The sequence below is a fragment of the Dromiciops gliroides genome, chromosome 2 (genome assembly GCF_019393635.1).
Source record: "Dromiciops gliroides isolate mDroGli1 chromosome 2, mDroGli1.pri, whole genome shotgun sequence".
Lineage (NCBI taxonomy): Eukaryota > Metazoa > Chordata > Mammalia > Microbiotheria > Microbiotheriidae > Dromiciops > Dromiciops gliroides.
The window spans coordinates 149,086,142-149,105,098 of NC_057862.1; the positions used below are offsets into that span (position 1 = coordinate 149,086,142).

At 42.6% G+C, this 18,957-nt stretch overlaps 1 protein-coding gene across 1 annotated transcript in view; it reads right to left on the reverse strand.

The window, feature by feature from the left end:
• IGDCC4 (immunoglobulin superfamily DCC subclass member 4) overlaps window positions 1-7,120 on the reverse strand; it is a 41,990-nt gene extending 34,870 nt beyond the window's left edge. Inside the window, 1 exon segment of the mRNA XM_043987409.1 lies at window positions 6,796-7,120. Within this exon segment, the coding sequence (XP_043843344.1) occupies window positions 6,796-6,865 (70 nt within the window). The 5' untranslated portion in view covers window positions 6,866-7,120.
• Between the last annotated feature and the right edge of the window lie 11,837 nt (window positions 7,121-18,957).

An 18,957-nucleotide genomic window follows, 5' to 3' on the forward strand; every position in this document is an offset into this window, starting at 1 on the left:
TAGCAGGCACTCTGAAAAAAATGCTTGTTGAGCTCGACTTAGAAGAGCAAATGTACCTCTTTCCCTACTTTGCAGAGGTGGGGGATGATGGGTATGGAACATCACATATGCTGTCATATTTGGTTGATGTAGTTGCTTAGTTATGTTCTTTTTTTGTTCTTTGTTATAAGGAATGACTCTCTGAGAAGTGGAAAGGAAAGGAAATATTTGGAAATAAGGCAACACAAGAACAAAAGACACCAATGCAAAATTTTTAAAAAATCAAATGGAAATCAGTCCACAAAACAATACAATTTGACTAAAAATGTTCATTTAATTCAATAGCTAACCCTGCAAATACTCGAAGACAGTTATCATGTCTCCATCCCCACCCAAATTTTCCCTTTTCCTAGATCCAGTTCCTTCACTTGATCCTTTTAAAGATTTCTAAGCTCTTTACTATCCTGGTCACCCACATCTGAATATCTCAACTTGTCACTGTCTACAGAGAGGGACCCTACTGACCGTAGTCAAAGATGGAAGGGAACTTCGAGATCACCGATCCTAAAGGCAATGTGATCCAATGGTAAGACTGCTAGATCTGAAGTCACAAGACCTTGGGAAGCTCTCTTAATCTATCTGAGCTTCAGTTTCCTCATTTGTAAAATGGGGTGATTGGATTACATGATCTTTGAGGTCCTTTCCAGTTCTAAATCTATGATCCCCTAAGGTGCCTACTAGGTACCAGGCATTGCGCCAAGTGCTTTACAAATATCATCTCAAGCCCTATTGTTCCTCCAAAGACCAGGTCTGTTCCTTCATCTTCAATGAATCCTTGGAAAGGGAGGTCTAGACTCCTTAGGAAAGAGACAGAAGATGAAGCTTTATTAACAATCTCCCAACAATTTGGATATTTGGAATTGAAGCCTTCTCTGCCTCTTACCATTCTTCCCCTTCCCACTTCTTTTTCTCAGAAAGGGGGGATGTCCTTCCCCTACCACACTCTGACCCGTGGCAGACTGGGGTATCAGTCTGATGTGACCCCCCAAAACACATGGGCCCCAATCCAACTCTTGAGAACCTCTATCCCTCACCCCAGGCCTTCCTGGCAGAGCCATCTGCTCCACATCTGGAATACCACGTGCAAATCTGGCTCCCCTCACCTCAAATATAAATGTAACAAAGCTGGGGGAGGTCCACAGAGGGGCAACTCAAATGATCAAAGGCAGAAAGGGAAGACTACAAAAAGTGGGCCTCCTCAAACTGCAATAGCCATGCAGTGTTATCCCCTTTCATGAAGGGTACACACAGATTTATTCACCAAGCCCTAGACTCACTGGATGGAAGAGCTGCTCTGAAGTTTTGGATAAGTCAGAAGAACTAGAGTATTAGATAGTAAATATATGGATGAAATAGACATTGACTGCCAAAGGATGAATGGTCCAGATTTAAAGCCTGAACAGATTCAAGAATGGCTTAACTAAATTCCTGGAGAGGCCATTTGGTAGAGTAGAAAGCACTCTGAACTTAAGGTTGAGTCAGGTTTGTCTCTTGATCATCCTTACTAGTTTATTTGTATGTAGAACAGTCACTACATTTCTCTAAGACTCAGTTTCCTCTTCTGTAAAATGAGATACTTTTACAATTTACACCTCACAGGGGCTCTTGTAGAGAAAATGTTTTCCAACTTTCTCTTTCTTTCTTTTGTGGGGCAATGAGAGTTAAGTGACTTGCCCAGGGTCACACAGCTAGTAAGTGTCAAGTGTCTGAGGCCGGATTTGAACTCAGATCCTCCTGAATCCAGGGCTGGTGCTCTATCCACTGTGCCACCTAGCTGCCCTCTGTTTTGCCAACTTTTAAATGAGTTTTGTCAGCCCTGCCTGGATATCTGATCTGTTATTAAGGGCAGCTATAGATTATTGAGAGATGTTCCCAAACGCAGAGGTTGATGTTAGAGATGACAACCGTGTTTCTTGGTTTCTGTATACAACAGGCCCTTAATAATTAGAACTGGCATCAGCATTCTATTCAACAAACATTTATTAAGGGTCTATGATATGCAAGGCAAGGCCTTGTCTTTAAGGAATTCAGAAGGGAAGATGGGGGAGGGAGGCTAAAGATACAACCTGTTCATAAGTAAGCATATACACCACAATAGCAAATTCTTTCAGGAGAAAGAGAACATTAACAAGCATGAAGATCAGTAAAGGAGATGTCTAGGAGGTGGGTCCTAGGCTGTGCTCTGAAGGGAGCCAAGGAAAGGAGAAAAAACATGTCAGGTCTATGGGACTATCTGTTCAAAGACTTGGAGGTGACAGGTGGACAGATCGAAGAGACTGGGCTGTAGGGATCATGAACATGACTCAAAGCATCATGTTCATGTCCTATCCACTGGCCCACCCTCTCTACCTCCTCTAAACTCCCAAGTTATCCTAGCTAAGGATGTTTTGGGGATTTGTGTTTGAGCTTCAAGTGAGTAACAGGACATCAGGGCAGAGAGCAAAGTACAATGAGTTTGAAATCACTCCAGTGCAGTGTTCCACGTTTATGTGTCTCCCTCTCACCTCTCCCAACACACACACACACACACACACACACACACACTGCAGCAGTACATTCCCCTCCTGTCTATTTCTAGACAAGCAATGACAGTGATGAAGTGGGGAAGGGTATACCCCTAGCAAGGGAAGGATCAGTAGTGCCTGCAGGCAGGATCAGTGGACTCACTGCTCAGATATGGATTCTCTTAAGAACTCTTCCCATCCTGTGAATGCCCAGCTCTTAATAGCCAGCAGTTCCACGTGTAAAGGAGTAAGAGATGAAATCACACATGGAAAAGAGAGCTGCGGTTTCACACACAACCCTCTTTTTCTGGTTGTTATTCTACTAAGTAAAAGGAAATGCCTATTTTAATTTGGTGTGTGTTTGGAATAAAAATAAAATAAACTACATATGGGAACAAAGGCTGCCCAGTAAGAGGGCAGCTAGGTGCTATGAAGCACTGGAAGAGAGATTCAAAGGACTTTGGACTTTATGCTGTGAGTCATAGAAAGCAATTGAAGGTTTCTGAACAGGAAAGTGACATGAACAAGGAAGTTTTTGGGGAAAGGGTGCTGAGTTTGGAAAAAAACTGAATTCTAATGTTAGATCTTTCATTCTCGTGGTATGATCTTGAGCAAATTATTTCACTTTGGAACTCAATTTCATGTAAAACCCTCTTTTTCTGGTTGTTTTGCTACTATATAAAAGGAAATGCCTATTTTAATTTGAGATTTAAATTTGGAATAAAACTAAATTCAAACAACGACAACAACATATGGGAACAGAGACTCCCCTGGCATTAACTCTTACTTAAACCAACTTCTCCTGGAACTGTTCCTGACTCATAATGACATCCCAACACCAATGTCAACCCATGAACCATGGTCCCAACCAGGATACTCCAAAAATGGTTCCAGCCAACCCAACCAAATTCTTGATACAGAATAAAATCCCAAGAAGCAGAAACAAACATTTGTTAAGCATCTACTGTACTCACTGCATTATAATAGCCCTTAGAAGGCATATAAGAACACTGACCTTCCCTTCTTAGAGCTTATAGTCTAGCACAGGGACCCTTAGCCTTATTTGTGTAATAGGCCCCTTTGGCAGTCTGGTGGCTCCCATTAGAACCCTTCTCCTTTTTTTTTTTTTTTTTGGGTGAGGCAATTGGGGTTAAGCGACTTGCCCAGGGTCACACAGCTAGTAAGTGCTAACTATCTGAGGCCAGATTTGAACTCAGGTCCTCCTGACTCCAGGGCCAGTGCTCTATCCATTTCTCCATCTAGCTGCCCCTAGAACCCTTCTCAGAATCATGTTTTCAAACACACAAAGCAAAATACATAGGAATTCAAGGGAAACCAATTCTATCAAAATACAGTTACCAAAATATTAAAAATAACAAGTTCATAGACCCCATGTTAAGAATTCCTGGAATAGGGGCAGCTAGGTGATGCAGTGGATAAAGCACCAGCCCTAGACTCAGGAGCACCTGAGTTCAAATGCGACCTCAGACACTTGACACTTGCTGTGTGACCCTGGGCAAGTCACTTAACCCTCACTGCCCTGCAAAAAAATGAAAACAAAACCAAAACACTTTCTTTAAAAAAAAAAAAAGAATTCCTGGAATAGGAAGTCATGAAACAAACACAAAATAGTATTACAAAGTAATACATGAGGTATACATAAGACAGGTACAATCCAAGTACTTCAAAAAGTCCAAGAGGGGAAGATAATTAATATTTGGGAGATCCCAAGGCTTCCTGGAGGATATGATTTTGAGGACAGGGAAGAGGAAAAACTGTATGAATCAGTGGGGTTCTAAGCAAAGGTAAGGAGTAAGAAGGGGCAGGGTTCAGTTCAGTTTAATTTAGTTGAGGAGAGCAGTATGACACAATGGGAACCTGAGACAAGATAGGTAACAGGCACACATGAGCAGAAATAGGACATATCTGGAATCATTCTACAGCCTGATTAGAACCTGTTAACTCTGGGAATACTGTATATTCTCCCTCTGAAATGTAAACTCTTTGAGGGCAGGAACTTGCTGTCTGTCTAAACATTTTTTTAGGTCTTTGCAGTCCTGATCTTTAGCACAAGGCCTTGCACACAGTTTGCACCTAATAAATGTTTACTGAATTTAACCGGATTTGTGTAGAGGCAGCAGGAGGAGCTAAGTCTGGCGAAGGAGGCAGATTTATGAAAAGTCTTGAATACCAGGCTGAATAGTAACAGTGGTTGCAGCTGTATTTATTTATATAGTGCTTTAAAGTTTGCAAAGCATTTTACAGGCATCATCCCATTTAATTCTGTCACCAATCTTGTGAGGTGCTTACTGCTCTGGATATTTCTCAGATTAGGAAACTGAGGCCCAGAGAAGCTACATGGCTGGTCCCCAGTCTTTGTGCTACAAGGCCTGGAGGAGAAATTTAAAGGACTTTGGACTTTTTTTTGGTGAGTCATGGAAAGCCATTGATGGTTTCTGAACAGGAAAGTGACATGAAGAAGGGAGTTTTGGGGTAAGGGTGCTGAGTTTGGAAGTGCAAGGACCTGGATTCTAACAATAGATCTTTCATTTCTTTTGGTACTATGGAGAGCAAATAATTTCACTTCTTTGGAACTCAGTTTTATCATCTATTGAATGAAGGGTCCCTTCCAACTCTCAACTGATGTTCCTATGATTCTAAGAGGAATCTCCACTTTGTCTTAATGACCCAGGTCAGGGGGGGTGGAAAGAGAAAACAGGACCAGGTGTATGCCCACATCTGGAAAGAGGGAAAGCAGGTTTTCTACTATAGGTAGGGGTTGGCAGAGCAGAGGGTGGGTCATATGCCCTTTGGTGTCCCACTTTCCTTCAGCCTCCACTTCTATCAGCCCATCTTTCTTTTTTTGGTACAATAGACCCCATCAGTCAGGCTGGGGAGGCTAAAGGGCTAAGAGGGATAAGCTGCTCTTCCCTGAACCCCTAACAATGGTCAAAGTTACACTGGGGTGAGGATGTGGAGGGGGGAAGGACTAGAGAGTTATGTGTGAATCTTCCAAAAGATCACTAGCCAGAGGTTCTCATGCTCTAGCAAACCCCTATTCCTCCCTCTCCTGCCCCACCTCCCAACACCACCACATGGTCTGCGGCTAGGGGACTCTGAATCCAGCTGGAAAGCCAAAGCAGCTGGAGAGATCCCCTTCTTCCCCCCCCCTCCCCCCCACTCTCGGCCCTAGTCCACACACATCACTCCCCACCCCCTTCAAGTAAGGAGCAAACAAAGCCAGCCCGCTCATCTCCTTCCCTCCTCTGGCAGTTCAGCCTAGATGCCCCCCCACCCCAAACTAAAGGACAGTAACTAGGCACAACATTGCACTGTCACGGCAGAACCCAGCTCGGAGATAACGGAAATGAGCCCTAGCTCAGCTGTCCCCCTCAGGGGGCCTTAGTCGCCCCCAAAATTTCCACCCTCGGACTGGTCTGACACGCTTCGGTACCAGTCCCGTTGGGGCGGGGGTAGGGGGGAATGGGGGTCGGAGGGGAAGATCTAGTCCACAAAACTCAATGAGAGGGAGGGATGTGATTGTGAGGTACACACACACACACACACACACACACACACACACACACACACACACACACACACACAGCCTTTCCTTCTCTCTACCCAAAATCTGGACGCAGTTTCACTACTCCCCCCCTCCCCCCTGCCAACTGCCTGCCTATAAGCAATAATTCTGAGGTCGGGACCCTGCACCCCCCCCCCAAAACTGCAAGAGATCGCCTGCACTGACAGAAGATGTGCGTCATCTTCACCGTACCCCATAACCCAGCAGCCCCACAGTCCCTCCACAGCTGCTATCTCAAATCTTCAATCCGTACCCCTTTACAGACTCGCGCCAACCCGCCCTACAAATCCACACACGCCCCCCGCCACTGACACCCCAAAGTCAAAAAACTCCCCACACCCCCATAAACCACAAGATCTCCCCCCACCCCAAACCTGACAACCCCACAGCACCTCACCCCACCTCGCACCACCAATGCGAGCATGCAGCATGAACAACACTGGCACACTCACACCCACCCCAAACACAGCCACACACCTCATGCACAGCCCCGCGCACACCCTGGGGACACAGGCACACACTGGGGCACAGGCGCGCGGGCGCGAACGCGCGCGCGCACACACACACACACACACACACACACACACACACACACTCACTCACTCACCGAGGGGCACACGCAGTCCCCTTTCCCCTCCTTGTCCTGACGGCCCTCGGGCCCCTTACCGTGCACGGACAGCGCGCAGAAGGTCAGCGAGAGCACCCAGAGGCTGCGGCGGGCGTCTCCCTGCGCCATGGGAGAGAACCCGGGGCGCCGCGGCCGCTGCCTGCCGGGGAAGGGGCGCACCGTGTCACTGGCCCAGGGAGCCGCAGCTCCGGGGGCGCGGCCTCGGGGGCCGGAGTCGGGGCCGGGGCCGCTGCCGCTGCCTCTCCCTCCCCTCTATCGCCATCTTGGCGAAAACGCGAGCTGGGGCTCCTTGCAAGGCTCAGCCGGCCCCAAGTCCCACTTGAGCTGTCCGCCAGACACGCCTGAGCCTGTGCCAGCAGCAACCTCTCCTCCGCCCCCCGCCACCCCCACTCCACCCTGGCCAGCAATGCCCCCCCTTCAAAAAAAGGCCCCACCCCACTCCTCAACAACCCCCACCCCCACCCCCCGCACTAGCCTCAGCCAAAAAACAAACCACACATAGACCCGTACACAAAACCCTATTCCCCCGCCTGTCTCCCTCTATTTCGATGTCTGCCTTGGGGACTAACCTCCCTGGATTAGCCTGAGGCCCAGCTATTTCCCAAGGAAAGCGAGCCCCGGCTCTTTGAAGAGAGGGCCTTCTCATTGGAGTCAGGTGTCTCTGAAGCTAATCGTTGGACCCGAAAAGGCCACCTTTTTAAGCAAGTGGGGAAACTGAGGCACACAGGTCACATCGTTTGGCTCACAAGGTCTACCTCCCACTTCAATTAATCACTGAATCACAGAATTGAGGGTTGGAATAGTCCTCTGCAGCTAGCTAGTCAAACTCACACCCAGAAGGAATTCCTTTAATCATTAAACACCTATTTATGTCCTAAGAATTGGGTTAAGCTTGGAGATAGAGACAGAAATGAACCGGTACCTTCCCTCAAGGAGGTTATATTTTATTAGAAGGAACAATATATACATACATAAGTATATGTAAATGCAGAGTATTTCTCTAGGAGTCTTTTACGGGGTGGGGGTGAATCAAGACTACCTCTGATACCTACTATGCTGGACTCAGTGGTTGGGGTAGAGGTAACAAGGAGGAAAATTGTATGTATAGTCAGTTACTGCTATATAGAATCAATCCAACTCTTCTCTATCCTTCAAGGCTTGACTTTTGTTAATGACCCGCAAAAAACAAAAACAAAAATTTCTTTTAAATCACTCAATGGCTAGTTCTGGTCGTGTGATTTTAGTCAGGCTGTCTCTGAGGTTAAGAAGTTCACCTCCACCCCAGCCTGTGTTTGAAGCCTTTCCAGCTTGGTAAAATTTGCCAGAATTTAGACCCCCTTTGGTATACAGCCTAGGGACAACTCTGCATCATGATGCTGGTCCAAGGAGCACTTGAGAACAGTTGCTATACTAACTTTTGTTTTTTGTTTTTTTTTTAGTGAGGCAATTGGGGTTAAGTGACTTGCCCAGGGTCACACAGCTAGTAAGTGTCAAGTGTCTGAGGCAAGATTTGAACTCAGGTCCTCCTGAATCCAGGGCTGGTGCTCTATCCACTGCACCACCTAGCTGCCCCTCAATATTAATATTGACTGCATTACTTTTTTAAATTGATGAAACAAAAATGAACAAAAATGAATTCATCTTGAATTCCTGTTTCATCATATCAATAAAAACCCATTTATTATCATTATGTACTATGCACTGGGGATACAAGACCCAAATCCCTGCCCTCAAGGAGCTCACATTCTGTAAGACAACAAAACATATACATCTTGATTCCCTGAGGTTTCTCTCCTTAGACATAATTTGGCTCGTGTTTAACTTCTTTCCACCACCAACCACCAATTGCCTCCCCTCCTCTTGGGGCTCCCACCCCCCACCAATTTTATGTTTTGATTGTGTTCATAAGTATTCCAATCTCTCAAGGCCCCATTCAGGTCAGCTTGGTAAAAGAGGGTAGACTATTTTTGTTTTGGTGGCCACTCTGACCCAAATAGGACATTCTGACTCAAACTAGACCAGAGCTGACCAGAGCTTGAAATGCTAATGTTGGGTGAACAGAGTTTATCCTCAGAACTATGGTTTATCTTTAGTGACATGAAGCCCCTTTAGAAGCTGTGTCTGCTTTACAGATGCCCAGTGCCCTCCATTGTGGCACTTCGTTCATTTCTCTGGCATGCCCCCATATTTGGGTCTTTTGCTCTTACCATCTAAACTTTGCTAATTTCATTCGTATTTTAAATCCTGTAATGATGCTTCTCCCCACCCTCCTGCTCCAGAGTTCTTCCCTGAAAGTCAAACCCAGATTCAAAAAACTTTCTGGGTTTGCGGCTATTTAAAAGTCCAAGTCACAAGTACCCATCTCTTGTTCTCCTTTTACCAAAAACACAAGGCACATTAATTCAAATTAAAGGTATTTAAACAAAATAACAAAGTAAGAAGGAAAGTATCTCCATTGCAGATCCATATAGAGTCATACTCTCCCACAAATTACTATAAGGATGGGAGAGGGAAAAATTTATGTTACTAGGGTTCAAAAATTTTCCTCTGAAACTTTTGCTTGCTATTTACCCAAAGAACATCTTCTGTGCTGCTTCTGCCACTGAACTGCTACTGTGATCTGTTACTTTTTAGCTAAATTGCAGCTGTTGGGTGGCATTTTTTTTCCAGAGCTCTTTTTTTGAACTAGCCCATTGCCTCAGACATATTTCAACTCTTTTGTAAGACCCACAGCTAGATGCAGTAAGAACAACAAAGAGTTCCTCATGGATTTTTTTTTTTTTTTACTACTTTGCTTCCTACTTACTGGGAACTCCCCCAGGCTTAATTATTTGGGTTGGAGTGAGTGAATTCATTTCAATCTCCAGTATTCCCCTGGCCACTAATGACAGAACTATGTGGATTACCCACTAAAGAGGCAGTTTGGAGCTGGTGAATTTTATCCTGAAGTTACCAGAACTAAACTGTGCTCAAAGATGGGCATGTATTTTATTTGTTTTTGTTTTGTTTTTTTAGTGAGGCAATTGGGGTTAAGCGACTTGCCCAGGGTCACACAGCTAGTACGTGTTAAGTGTCTGAGGCTGGACTTGAACTCAGGTACTCCTGACTCCAGGGCCAGTGCTCTATCCACTGCACCACCTAGCTGCCCCTTGGGCATGTATTTTAATAGGAGTCCCATACTACCGCCTCAAACAAATAGGAAAATCAGGACTCTAGAGAGGATGAACTTAATGGCACTGTACAGACTGTGTACAGGAGACATTCAACCCTATTTCTAGGGGACATTCAAAGCCAATTCAATGATCACTTATTAAGCACCTACACAAGACACCATGCTAGGCTTCGGGATACAAAGACAAAAGGAAAAATAGACCCCATCTTTGAGCACTTTACGTGATTTTTTATTCTGAACACCAAATAAAATGCTTTTCTCTCTCTATATATATATACACATATATGCATATTTCATAAACAATAGCATAAGAAGTTTGTACATGAAACTGTGGGTCTCTATTATATACTTACTCTTTTAAATATATAACAAATTCAACATGTAATTTTCAAGGTTGTTCTACTACTGTTTCTTTCTTCTGCCTTATCCCCTCTCTTTTCCACTTTTTTTATCCATTGGATATAAACAAAAAAGAGAAGTCCCTTTTTAACAAAAATGGATCCTCAAGCAAAACAAATTCCTACATTTTCTGTGTCCAAACAAACATAAGACATACATCTTATTCTATACATTGGATCTATCACCTTTCTTACTATGTAGGTAGGGTTCTTTATCATTAGTCCTCTGGAATTGTCGTTGGTCATGTCATTGACCTGTTATTACACCTTCTGGAATTTTCTTTAAAATGTTATTACATAAATTGGGTTTTTTCCCTTACTGGTTCTGCTCTTCATTCTGCATCAGTTCATCTCAGTCATGTCAGGTTTCTTTGAAACTATCCATTTGGTAATTTTTTTACAGCTCAATAATATTCCATAACTCCATATTAATATTCCATAATTTGTTCAGACATTCCACAGTGGATGGGCACTCCCTTACTATCTAGATCTTTGCCACCATAAAGAGAGCTACTATATTTTGTACATACAAGGTGTTTCCCTCTTTCTTAGTTCTCTTTGGGGGATAGGTATAGTAATGGTACCTCTTGGTCAAAGGGGAACCAGTTTAGTGACTTTTGGGGCATGTTTCCAAATGGCTTTCCAGAAAACTGGACCAATGCAAAGCTCTACCAACAGTGTATTAATGTGTCTGTTTTCCACAGCTACTCCATTTTTTTTTCTTGTTTGCTAATCTGATAAGTGTGACCTAGAATCTGAGTTACTTTTTCATTTCTGTAATTATGATTTGGAATTCTTCCTTCAATAACTGTCTATTCATATCCTGTCACCATTTTTCAACCCAGGGAATGACTTTCATTCTTATTAACTAGAAGTAGGTCCTTTTATATCTTGGAAATAAGAAACCCACTGTAAAGATTTTTTTTCTCCCTCTCATCTACCTTCTACTTTTTTAGCTGCACTGATTTTGTTTGCGCAAAACCTTTTCAATTTCATATAATTAAAATTGTTCATTATAGTTTCTGTCATCTTCCTTAACCCTTGTATGGTCATCAATTCTTTTGCAGTTAATAAATCTGAAAGGTAATTTCTTTCTTACTCCTCTAATATATCTTTTATGTCTGAGTCATATATCCATTTAGAGCTTCTGTTGGTATATGGTGTGAGATATTGATCTATAATTGCTGCCACATTGTTTTTTACTATTCCCAGCAGTTTTTGCCAAATAGGGAGACTTCATCCCAAGAGTTGGGGCCTCCAGACTTGTAGAACATTATACTGCTTCTGACTATTGTGTATCTAATCTGTTTTACTAGTAGAACTATTTAAAAAAAAAAAACTAGAACCAAATAGTTTTGCTAGTTTCTGCTTTGTAGTATAGTTTGAGATTTGGTACTGCTAGGCTTTTTTGGGGGGTGGGGGTAATAGGGCAATGAGGGTTAAGAGACTTGCCCAGAGTCACACAGCTAGTGTCAAATGTCTGAGGCTGGATTTGAACTCAGGTCCTCCTGAATCCAAGGCTGGTGTTTTATCCACTGCACCACCTAGCTGCCCCCATTGCTAGACTTTTCCAAGGACCTTATATGCTATATTGCTTCTTTGTATACCTGGCCTGGGAATGGGGTTGGGAATGGGAGGAGATGGATGTTTGGCAGCTTTCATGTCTTGGCAAAAACATATCAAGTTTTTTTTTTTTTTCTTTTGAACAACTTAGAACTTATATCCTCTTTACCCCCGAGTAAAAAAACAAGTTTTAAAAATCCTTACCAAAAGCAGAAGGCAATGCCTGCATTTCTCCCCATACCTTAATCTTTATACAGGCTATGCCTATATCTTTCCCTCTTTTCCTCCAAGATAGCCTAAATCTTCTTTTGTCTTTAGCTTTACCCATGGAGAGAATGGAAGGCAAAAGCCAATCCTGAAGTTTGCTAGAAAAACCTCCCAGTAGTTTACCCTGGACTCAAATTATGGGTGGTGGTGAAGAAAAATACATTTTCCTCAGGGAATGAGAACTGGCACATAGATTGACTCAGAATAAAGATGAAGATTAGAAATGGGCTAAGGGTCTCTTACATCTTCTGTGCTCTAGATTCCTCTTTGTAATCTTGCTGCCTCAGTGGCCCCTATCTACCCTACAGGTGTCCTCAAGTTCTCCTACCCTTTTCTCCACTGAAACCTGCACTTGGGAAATTATCTGATAAATCAATTCATATTACAGTGCAAGTGACCAAGGAGAGCTTAAAATATTACATTTCTCAGAAGTATTTGTATTTTAATTGGCAGGAATATGGGTGGTAAGGTCAAAAGAATAAAGCTTAGATTTTCAGTAACCAGATGAACAGGAAGGATAAGTGTTGGGGGAGGGAGGGTGTGAATGAGGGTAACATCCTCAAACTCTTGAATTTTTATCATTTAAGCCCTTATTTCTTCCTCTTGCCTTGGAAACAGTCTCAGGTAGGGAATGGCTAAACAGATTACTATATGTGAATGCAATGGAATAATATTGTGCAATAAGAAATAAGGAATATAAGGAATTCAGAATACTTTGGTAACACTTTTATGACAACATAGAGTGAAGTAGAGCAGAACCTGAAAAGCAATATACACAATAACTAATATAAACAAAAAGACCATTAAAATGAAGCTGAAAGCTGTGTAAGTATAATGACCAATACCCACCCTAGAGAGAAGGGAGAGGAGGTAAAGGAATAAATATTTATATAGCACTTACTATGTGCTAGGTGTCATGCCAAGTACTTTAAGAATATCTCACTTGATCTTCACAAACCTATGAGGTAGGTACAAATATTATTTCCATTTTAAAGTTAAGCAAACTGAAGTAAACAGAGGCCAAATTACTTGTGCAAGGTCACACAGCTGCTAAGTGTCCAAGGTTGGATTTGAACTCTTTCTTCCTGACTCCGGGCCCAGCAATGAACCACCCAGTGGCCTCTAGAGAAGATAAGGAAATGTATTTCCTTCCATTTGTTAGAAAGGTAGGGAGTTACTTATGGGGAAAGCTGTATGTTGTGTTAGGTTCAGTTACTGTCAGCTGGCTTTTTGTTTGGTGCAAGGGAAGGTTGGAAGGAGTCAGTGGGGTGGGGATATATGCAGAAATTACTATGCTCTAAAACCAAAAGGCATAAATTAAACTTTATTTTAAAAAAATAGGTCTATGGTTCTTTCCTCTCTGGTGGCTAACTCCCAGAGAACCTTTGTGAACTACCCCCGGAGTTAAAGAAACATTACTCCCTGGATATTCCCATTGCTTTGACTGATTTAATGCCTTAAATGAAGATGGAGAGCAACTAAACACAAATAAACCTCATCCTTGATTGTATCAAGGTCCTAACTACTTAATGACTGTGAAATTCAGTTTTCTCTGTGACAAATATGTGATCTGATGCACGGATCTGTTTTCCAGAGTCACTCTGATGTTAAGGAGCCAGCTGTCAGCCTCCTAGCATCAGACTGGAGATGAGGATGAGCACCTCTCAATGAGCCCACCCCCCTCCCCTACCTCTGGAACCATGAGCCTTCAGAGGTCCTGGGGAAAGATGAGTTAGAATGTGGAAAGGAGAGGGTAGTATCAAATAGGTTATTTTCTCCTCCTTAGGCCCAATTTGATTTTTAAACACTATTTAAGAGTCATTTACTTCTTTACTCGAGTAGCTCACATTCTAAAATAAGGAGAGATTTCTACTGCAAGTCCAAAGGAAAGGTCCCATGATATAAGGTAAGGTGTAGAGTTAAAAGCAGATAGTAATGAATCTTCTTTAATTTTTTTCCAATGATAAAACAGTTCCTATTAACAGCCAGGCATTGTCAAAAGATAAGGACAAAGCCCAATCCTTAAGAAGTTTAAAATATGGTTGGAAAGACAAGACAAGCTAAATAAAATACTGAATATAATTTCTGAATTGTGAAAAACAGAGTTGCAGTTTGTTTTTGTTCAGAGGAAATGTAAAAGGTTGGAGTAGTCAGGGAAAGTTTCATGGAGGAGAGAAATAGTACTTGAGCTGTCCCTGAAGGTAGGATTTGAAAAGGTAAAAGATTGGAGGACATATTGGAGAAATTATGTTTCTCGGAAACAGCCTAGAATCAGAAGAGCTTGGAGCTGTAAACTACCCCAGAGATCATCCAAGCCAAGCTCCTTATTTTGTAGAAGAGGTAACTGAAGCCAGAAAGGTAAAGTGCCTGCCCAAGGTCACAAAGGTTCATGCTAGAAGCAGGATTAGAACTCAGGTTCTTTGCTACCTAGGAAATACATGCCTGCATGGGTAAAGATTGGGAACAAAAACAGACAAACAAGATGCTGCTGCTCTTGAGAAGCTCCCATTCTAAAGCCAGAGGAGAAGTCTCTCCTCTGGACATCCAAAGGAAAGGCCCCTGGTCCTTAGGGGCAGAGGAAAAGCAGGTCATGTATCTGCTTTAATGTGATTTCCATTGACAGAACAGGTTCAGTTTCTGCAGTGCTAAGGACTGGCAGGAAGAAGTCTCTTTTCCAGGTCTTTGGTGCTGTGACTGCAGAGGACATGGCTACCAGGAACATCTCCATATGGCTACTTCTCTGGTTAATGGGTACAGTGGCTGGAGTAGCAGCAGGGCCACGGATGAAATAAGCAGAAGCCAGGGCTCGGGCTCAGAGTAGTGGGCTATCTCCATTAGGGTGTGAGAGAAGGTTGGCAGATAAGGGTCTGCAGTGGTTTGATTTGCTTGGCACATGGTGCACTGATGATTGAGCAAGCTGACTTGCCTGCTTTGTGTAAGTAGTGAGTGGTAGGCAGTTGGTGGGGGTGGCTGGCTCCATCTCCACAGGGGGTTGCCCCTCTGAATGATGGCTGTGGGGACTGGTCAGAAGCTGGGTCAGTGACCTGGCGGGGTGGGATGCAGTGTTTACCTGGGCTTCCTGCCCATTTCTGGCAGTTTGTAGGTGTTTTGTTTAGATGGTAGTGACTGGTGGGTCATTCTCCACAGGGGTTGTTTTCCTTGATGATGACTGAAGGAGTCAGGCTGCAGAGTGAACCGGTGGTATGGAAGACCCTGCTATTCCTAGGGTTCTTGAGCGGTCTCCCCTGAGGTCTGAGAGGAGCTGGTGGTCAAAGTGGTGATAGTTTGGCTCATTTGGCACCTGTCACCTCTTGTCTCTCCCTCAAGGTGTCTTGCTGCTTCTGCTAGGCTGAGTTGTCTAGTGCTCATGAACAAAGACACAGAAGTGAGAATGAAGTGTGTATAGGGAAGAATCAGACTATACCAAGAACAGTGAGAAGTAAAGTTGGCTATCTAAGTGGAGGAAGACAGATAACAGGGGAATCTTGGAAACCAGGCAGAGGAGTTGGGGTTCAATGAGGTAGAAAATAAAATCACTGAAAGGTTTTGAATGTGGGAGTAACCAGCTGAACTTGTATTTAAAGATGAGTCTGGAAGCAGCATGCAGAGTGAATTGAAAAGACTGAGAGTCTCAAGTCAAATGAACTTAGGCAGGATGCTATTAGTGATCCAAGTATAGGATAACTAGGGCTTTGGTTGGTGGAATAAATGCGGTGTTTTGAAAAGGAAACTGGATTTGGAGTAAGAAGACTTGAGTCTTTGTTCTATCACTTATTAACTTGCTGAGGTAGCTAGGTGGTGCAATAAGTGGATAAAGCGCCAGGCCTGGAGTCAGGAAGACCTGAGTTCAAATCTGGCCTCAGACACTTACTAGCTGTGTGACCCTAGGAAAGTCACTTAATTTTGGTTTGCCTCAGTTTCTCAACTGTAAAATAAGGATAATAAAAGCAGGGTTGTTGTGAGGATAAAAATAGAATATTTATAAAGCACTTAGCACAGTGTCCAACACATTAGTAGGTGCTATATAAATGCCAGCTACTACTGTTATTGTTATTAACTGCATGACCAAGGGTAAGTCACTTACCCTGTATTTATTTCCACATCTGTAAAATAATAATATTACTTGCACTATCTTCCTCATAGGGTTGTTGTGAGGAAAGCATGTAAACTGGAACACATAATATAAATGTGAGCTATCATTATAGGGCTGGCAGTGAGGGAAGAATGGGAGAAAAGGGGAAAAGCATTTTAGAAAAAAAGGAATTGAAGTCATAGAACTTGTTCTCAAAAAGTTTACAAATCTAAACTCGTTACTTTATACATAAGGAAATTGAGGCTCAGAGAGGGCAAGTCTCTTATTTGGTCACACAGCTAATTAGTGACAGAGCTGAGACAACTGGGAAAAATTTCAGAACAGTTCCCTCTCCCACTTTCCAAGAGTTTTCAGTTTGGTTTTGTTTGAGTCTACCTTCACAACATCTCTCCCATCTAATCACTTCTCTCATGGAGCCACTGCCACAGTTCATACCCTGGCAACCTCTCATATGGACGATTTTAGGAGCCTCCTAATTGGTCTCCCTGACTCAAGTCTTCCTTTCCAGTCCACCCTTCACACAGCTTCCCAAATAATCTTCCTAATGCACAGGCTTAACCATGTTACCCTTCTTTCTAAAACAAAAACCCAAACGTAATGGCTCTCTACTATTTATAGAGTTAAATTAAAACTCCTTAGCCTAGATTTAAGGCCCTCCACAATCTGGTTTCAATCTGTCCTTCCAGCCTTATTTCACACTACTTTGGCCTAACCCATCTACACAAAGTTTAAATCCTAGACAAAATGGAAAGTTGTTACCTGATCTTGCTCTGTATTCTGCTGCCTCCATAAATTTATAAAGCCTGTCCCTCAGTTATATCTATTGGAATAATTTCTCTTCTGAGGTCCAGCTCAAGAATACTTCCTCCATGATACTTTCCCTTATTTTCCCCATCTAAAAATGACATCTTCGGGGCAGCTAGGTGGTGCAGTGGATAGAGCACTGGCCCTGGAGTCAGGAGTACCTGAGTTCAAATCTGGTCTCAGACACTTAACACTTACTAGCTGTGTGATCCTGGGTAAGTCACTTAACCCCAACTGCCTCACTAAAAAAATAAAAATAAAAATAAAAATAAAAATGACATCTTCCTCAAAATTTCATAGAACACTGTGCCCACATTACATTATACTTTACATCTTAATTACTTATGCATACGTTATATACTCCCTGTTAGAATGTAAACTCCTTGGGGCTAGGAACTATTATTTTTCACATATTTATTCCTAGCATCTAGTACAGTGCCATGTACAAAAAAGTGCTTTAATATTTGTTGAATTAAATAAAGCCAAAGATTCCTAACAGTTCAGTACACCATGATGCCTTCCATAGGCTTTCAGAATGGCCTTACGGATCTCATACAAAATGAACCTTTCATGCCAGGGAAGTTGTCTTTCTTGTGGGTTGTGGTAGGCCCATTCATAAGCCCATAATTCTTTTCATAGAAGTGGCTCACAGGGAGTTGATATGCAAGGCTAAAAAGGAAACAGAACATTTATCTCTCACTGGGTTTAAGTCACTTGGACATCCTAAGGTACTGAGGATGTGATTGTTGAACCACTCTCATCAATATCTGAAAAGACACCCAGAACCTAAATACCACAGGATTAAAGAAGATGGAAGGACAAATGCCTCAATTTTCAGAAATGGAAGAGAACTGTCTGCAAACTAGACATAATTGAGCTTGACTTTTATTCCTGGCAAAATTCTAGAATGTTATTAAAGAGATGGTTAGTGAACATCTAGAAAAGGAAGCTGTGATCACATAAAACCAGCACGGGTATATTAAGAACAGGTCATGCCAAGCTAACCTTAATCCATTTTTTGAAAGAATTAATAAAGTAGATCAGAGGAATGCTATGAATGTAGTAAATACCTAGATTTAGCACATTTCGTTAAATATTTCTTCTTGTTTATAAAAGATAGACAGATGTGGACTAGGTCTGGTTGAATAGTCAGACCCAAAGAATATTTATCAATAGTTCAATGTCAATTTAGAACATTGCCTATGAAGTGCCCCAAGAATCTGTGCTTGAGCCTATGCTGTTAAATATTTTTTAATCACTGCCTTGGAGAAAGGCACAAATGGAATCCTTATAAAAGTCAAAGATGACACAAAGCTAGTAAAGATAGATAACACACTAGATAACATTATCAGGATCCAAAAAGAACTCCACAGGCTAGAACGTAGGCCAAATCTAAGAGGTGACAGAGGTTGGGTCTAGTAATTGTCTACTGGAGCTCTACCCACGGAAAAGCTTAGAGCTGTGTTGTCTTGATCAAAACTAGGATCTGAAGCCTGGGAAGTCCAGGGGGGCAATGGTCAGACCATGCCTTTGATGTAACTGCATAAGGCCCACTCAAAGTTTGTAGCATTCTGGCCTAAACTGCCCCTGGGATCCTTAATGAACAAAGTACTTAATACCTAGAGAAAGCAGTGGCATGAACCCAGATAAGATAGGCCAAGACCATAATGCCAATTTAGTCCCACAAGAAATGAACAGAACCTGTCTCTAACAGAAAACCCTAATCTGAGAATGCTGGAAAAATGAGTAATCAAAAACAACAAGAAAAATCAGAGTTATTATAACACCAGAGATACTCAAGACACAACCCTAAATGTGAAGAATATTACAAAATATTTACAAACCAAAGTCTCAAAGAAAAACAAAACTTGGTCAGAAGATCAATTAGAATTTCTAGAGGAAA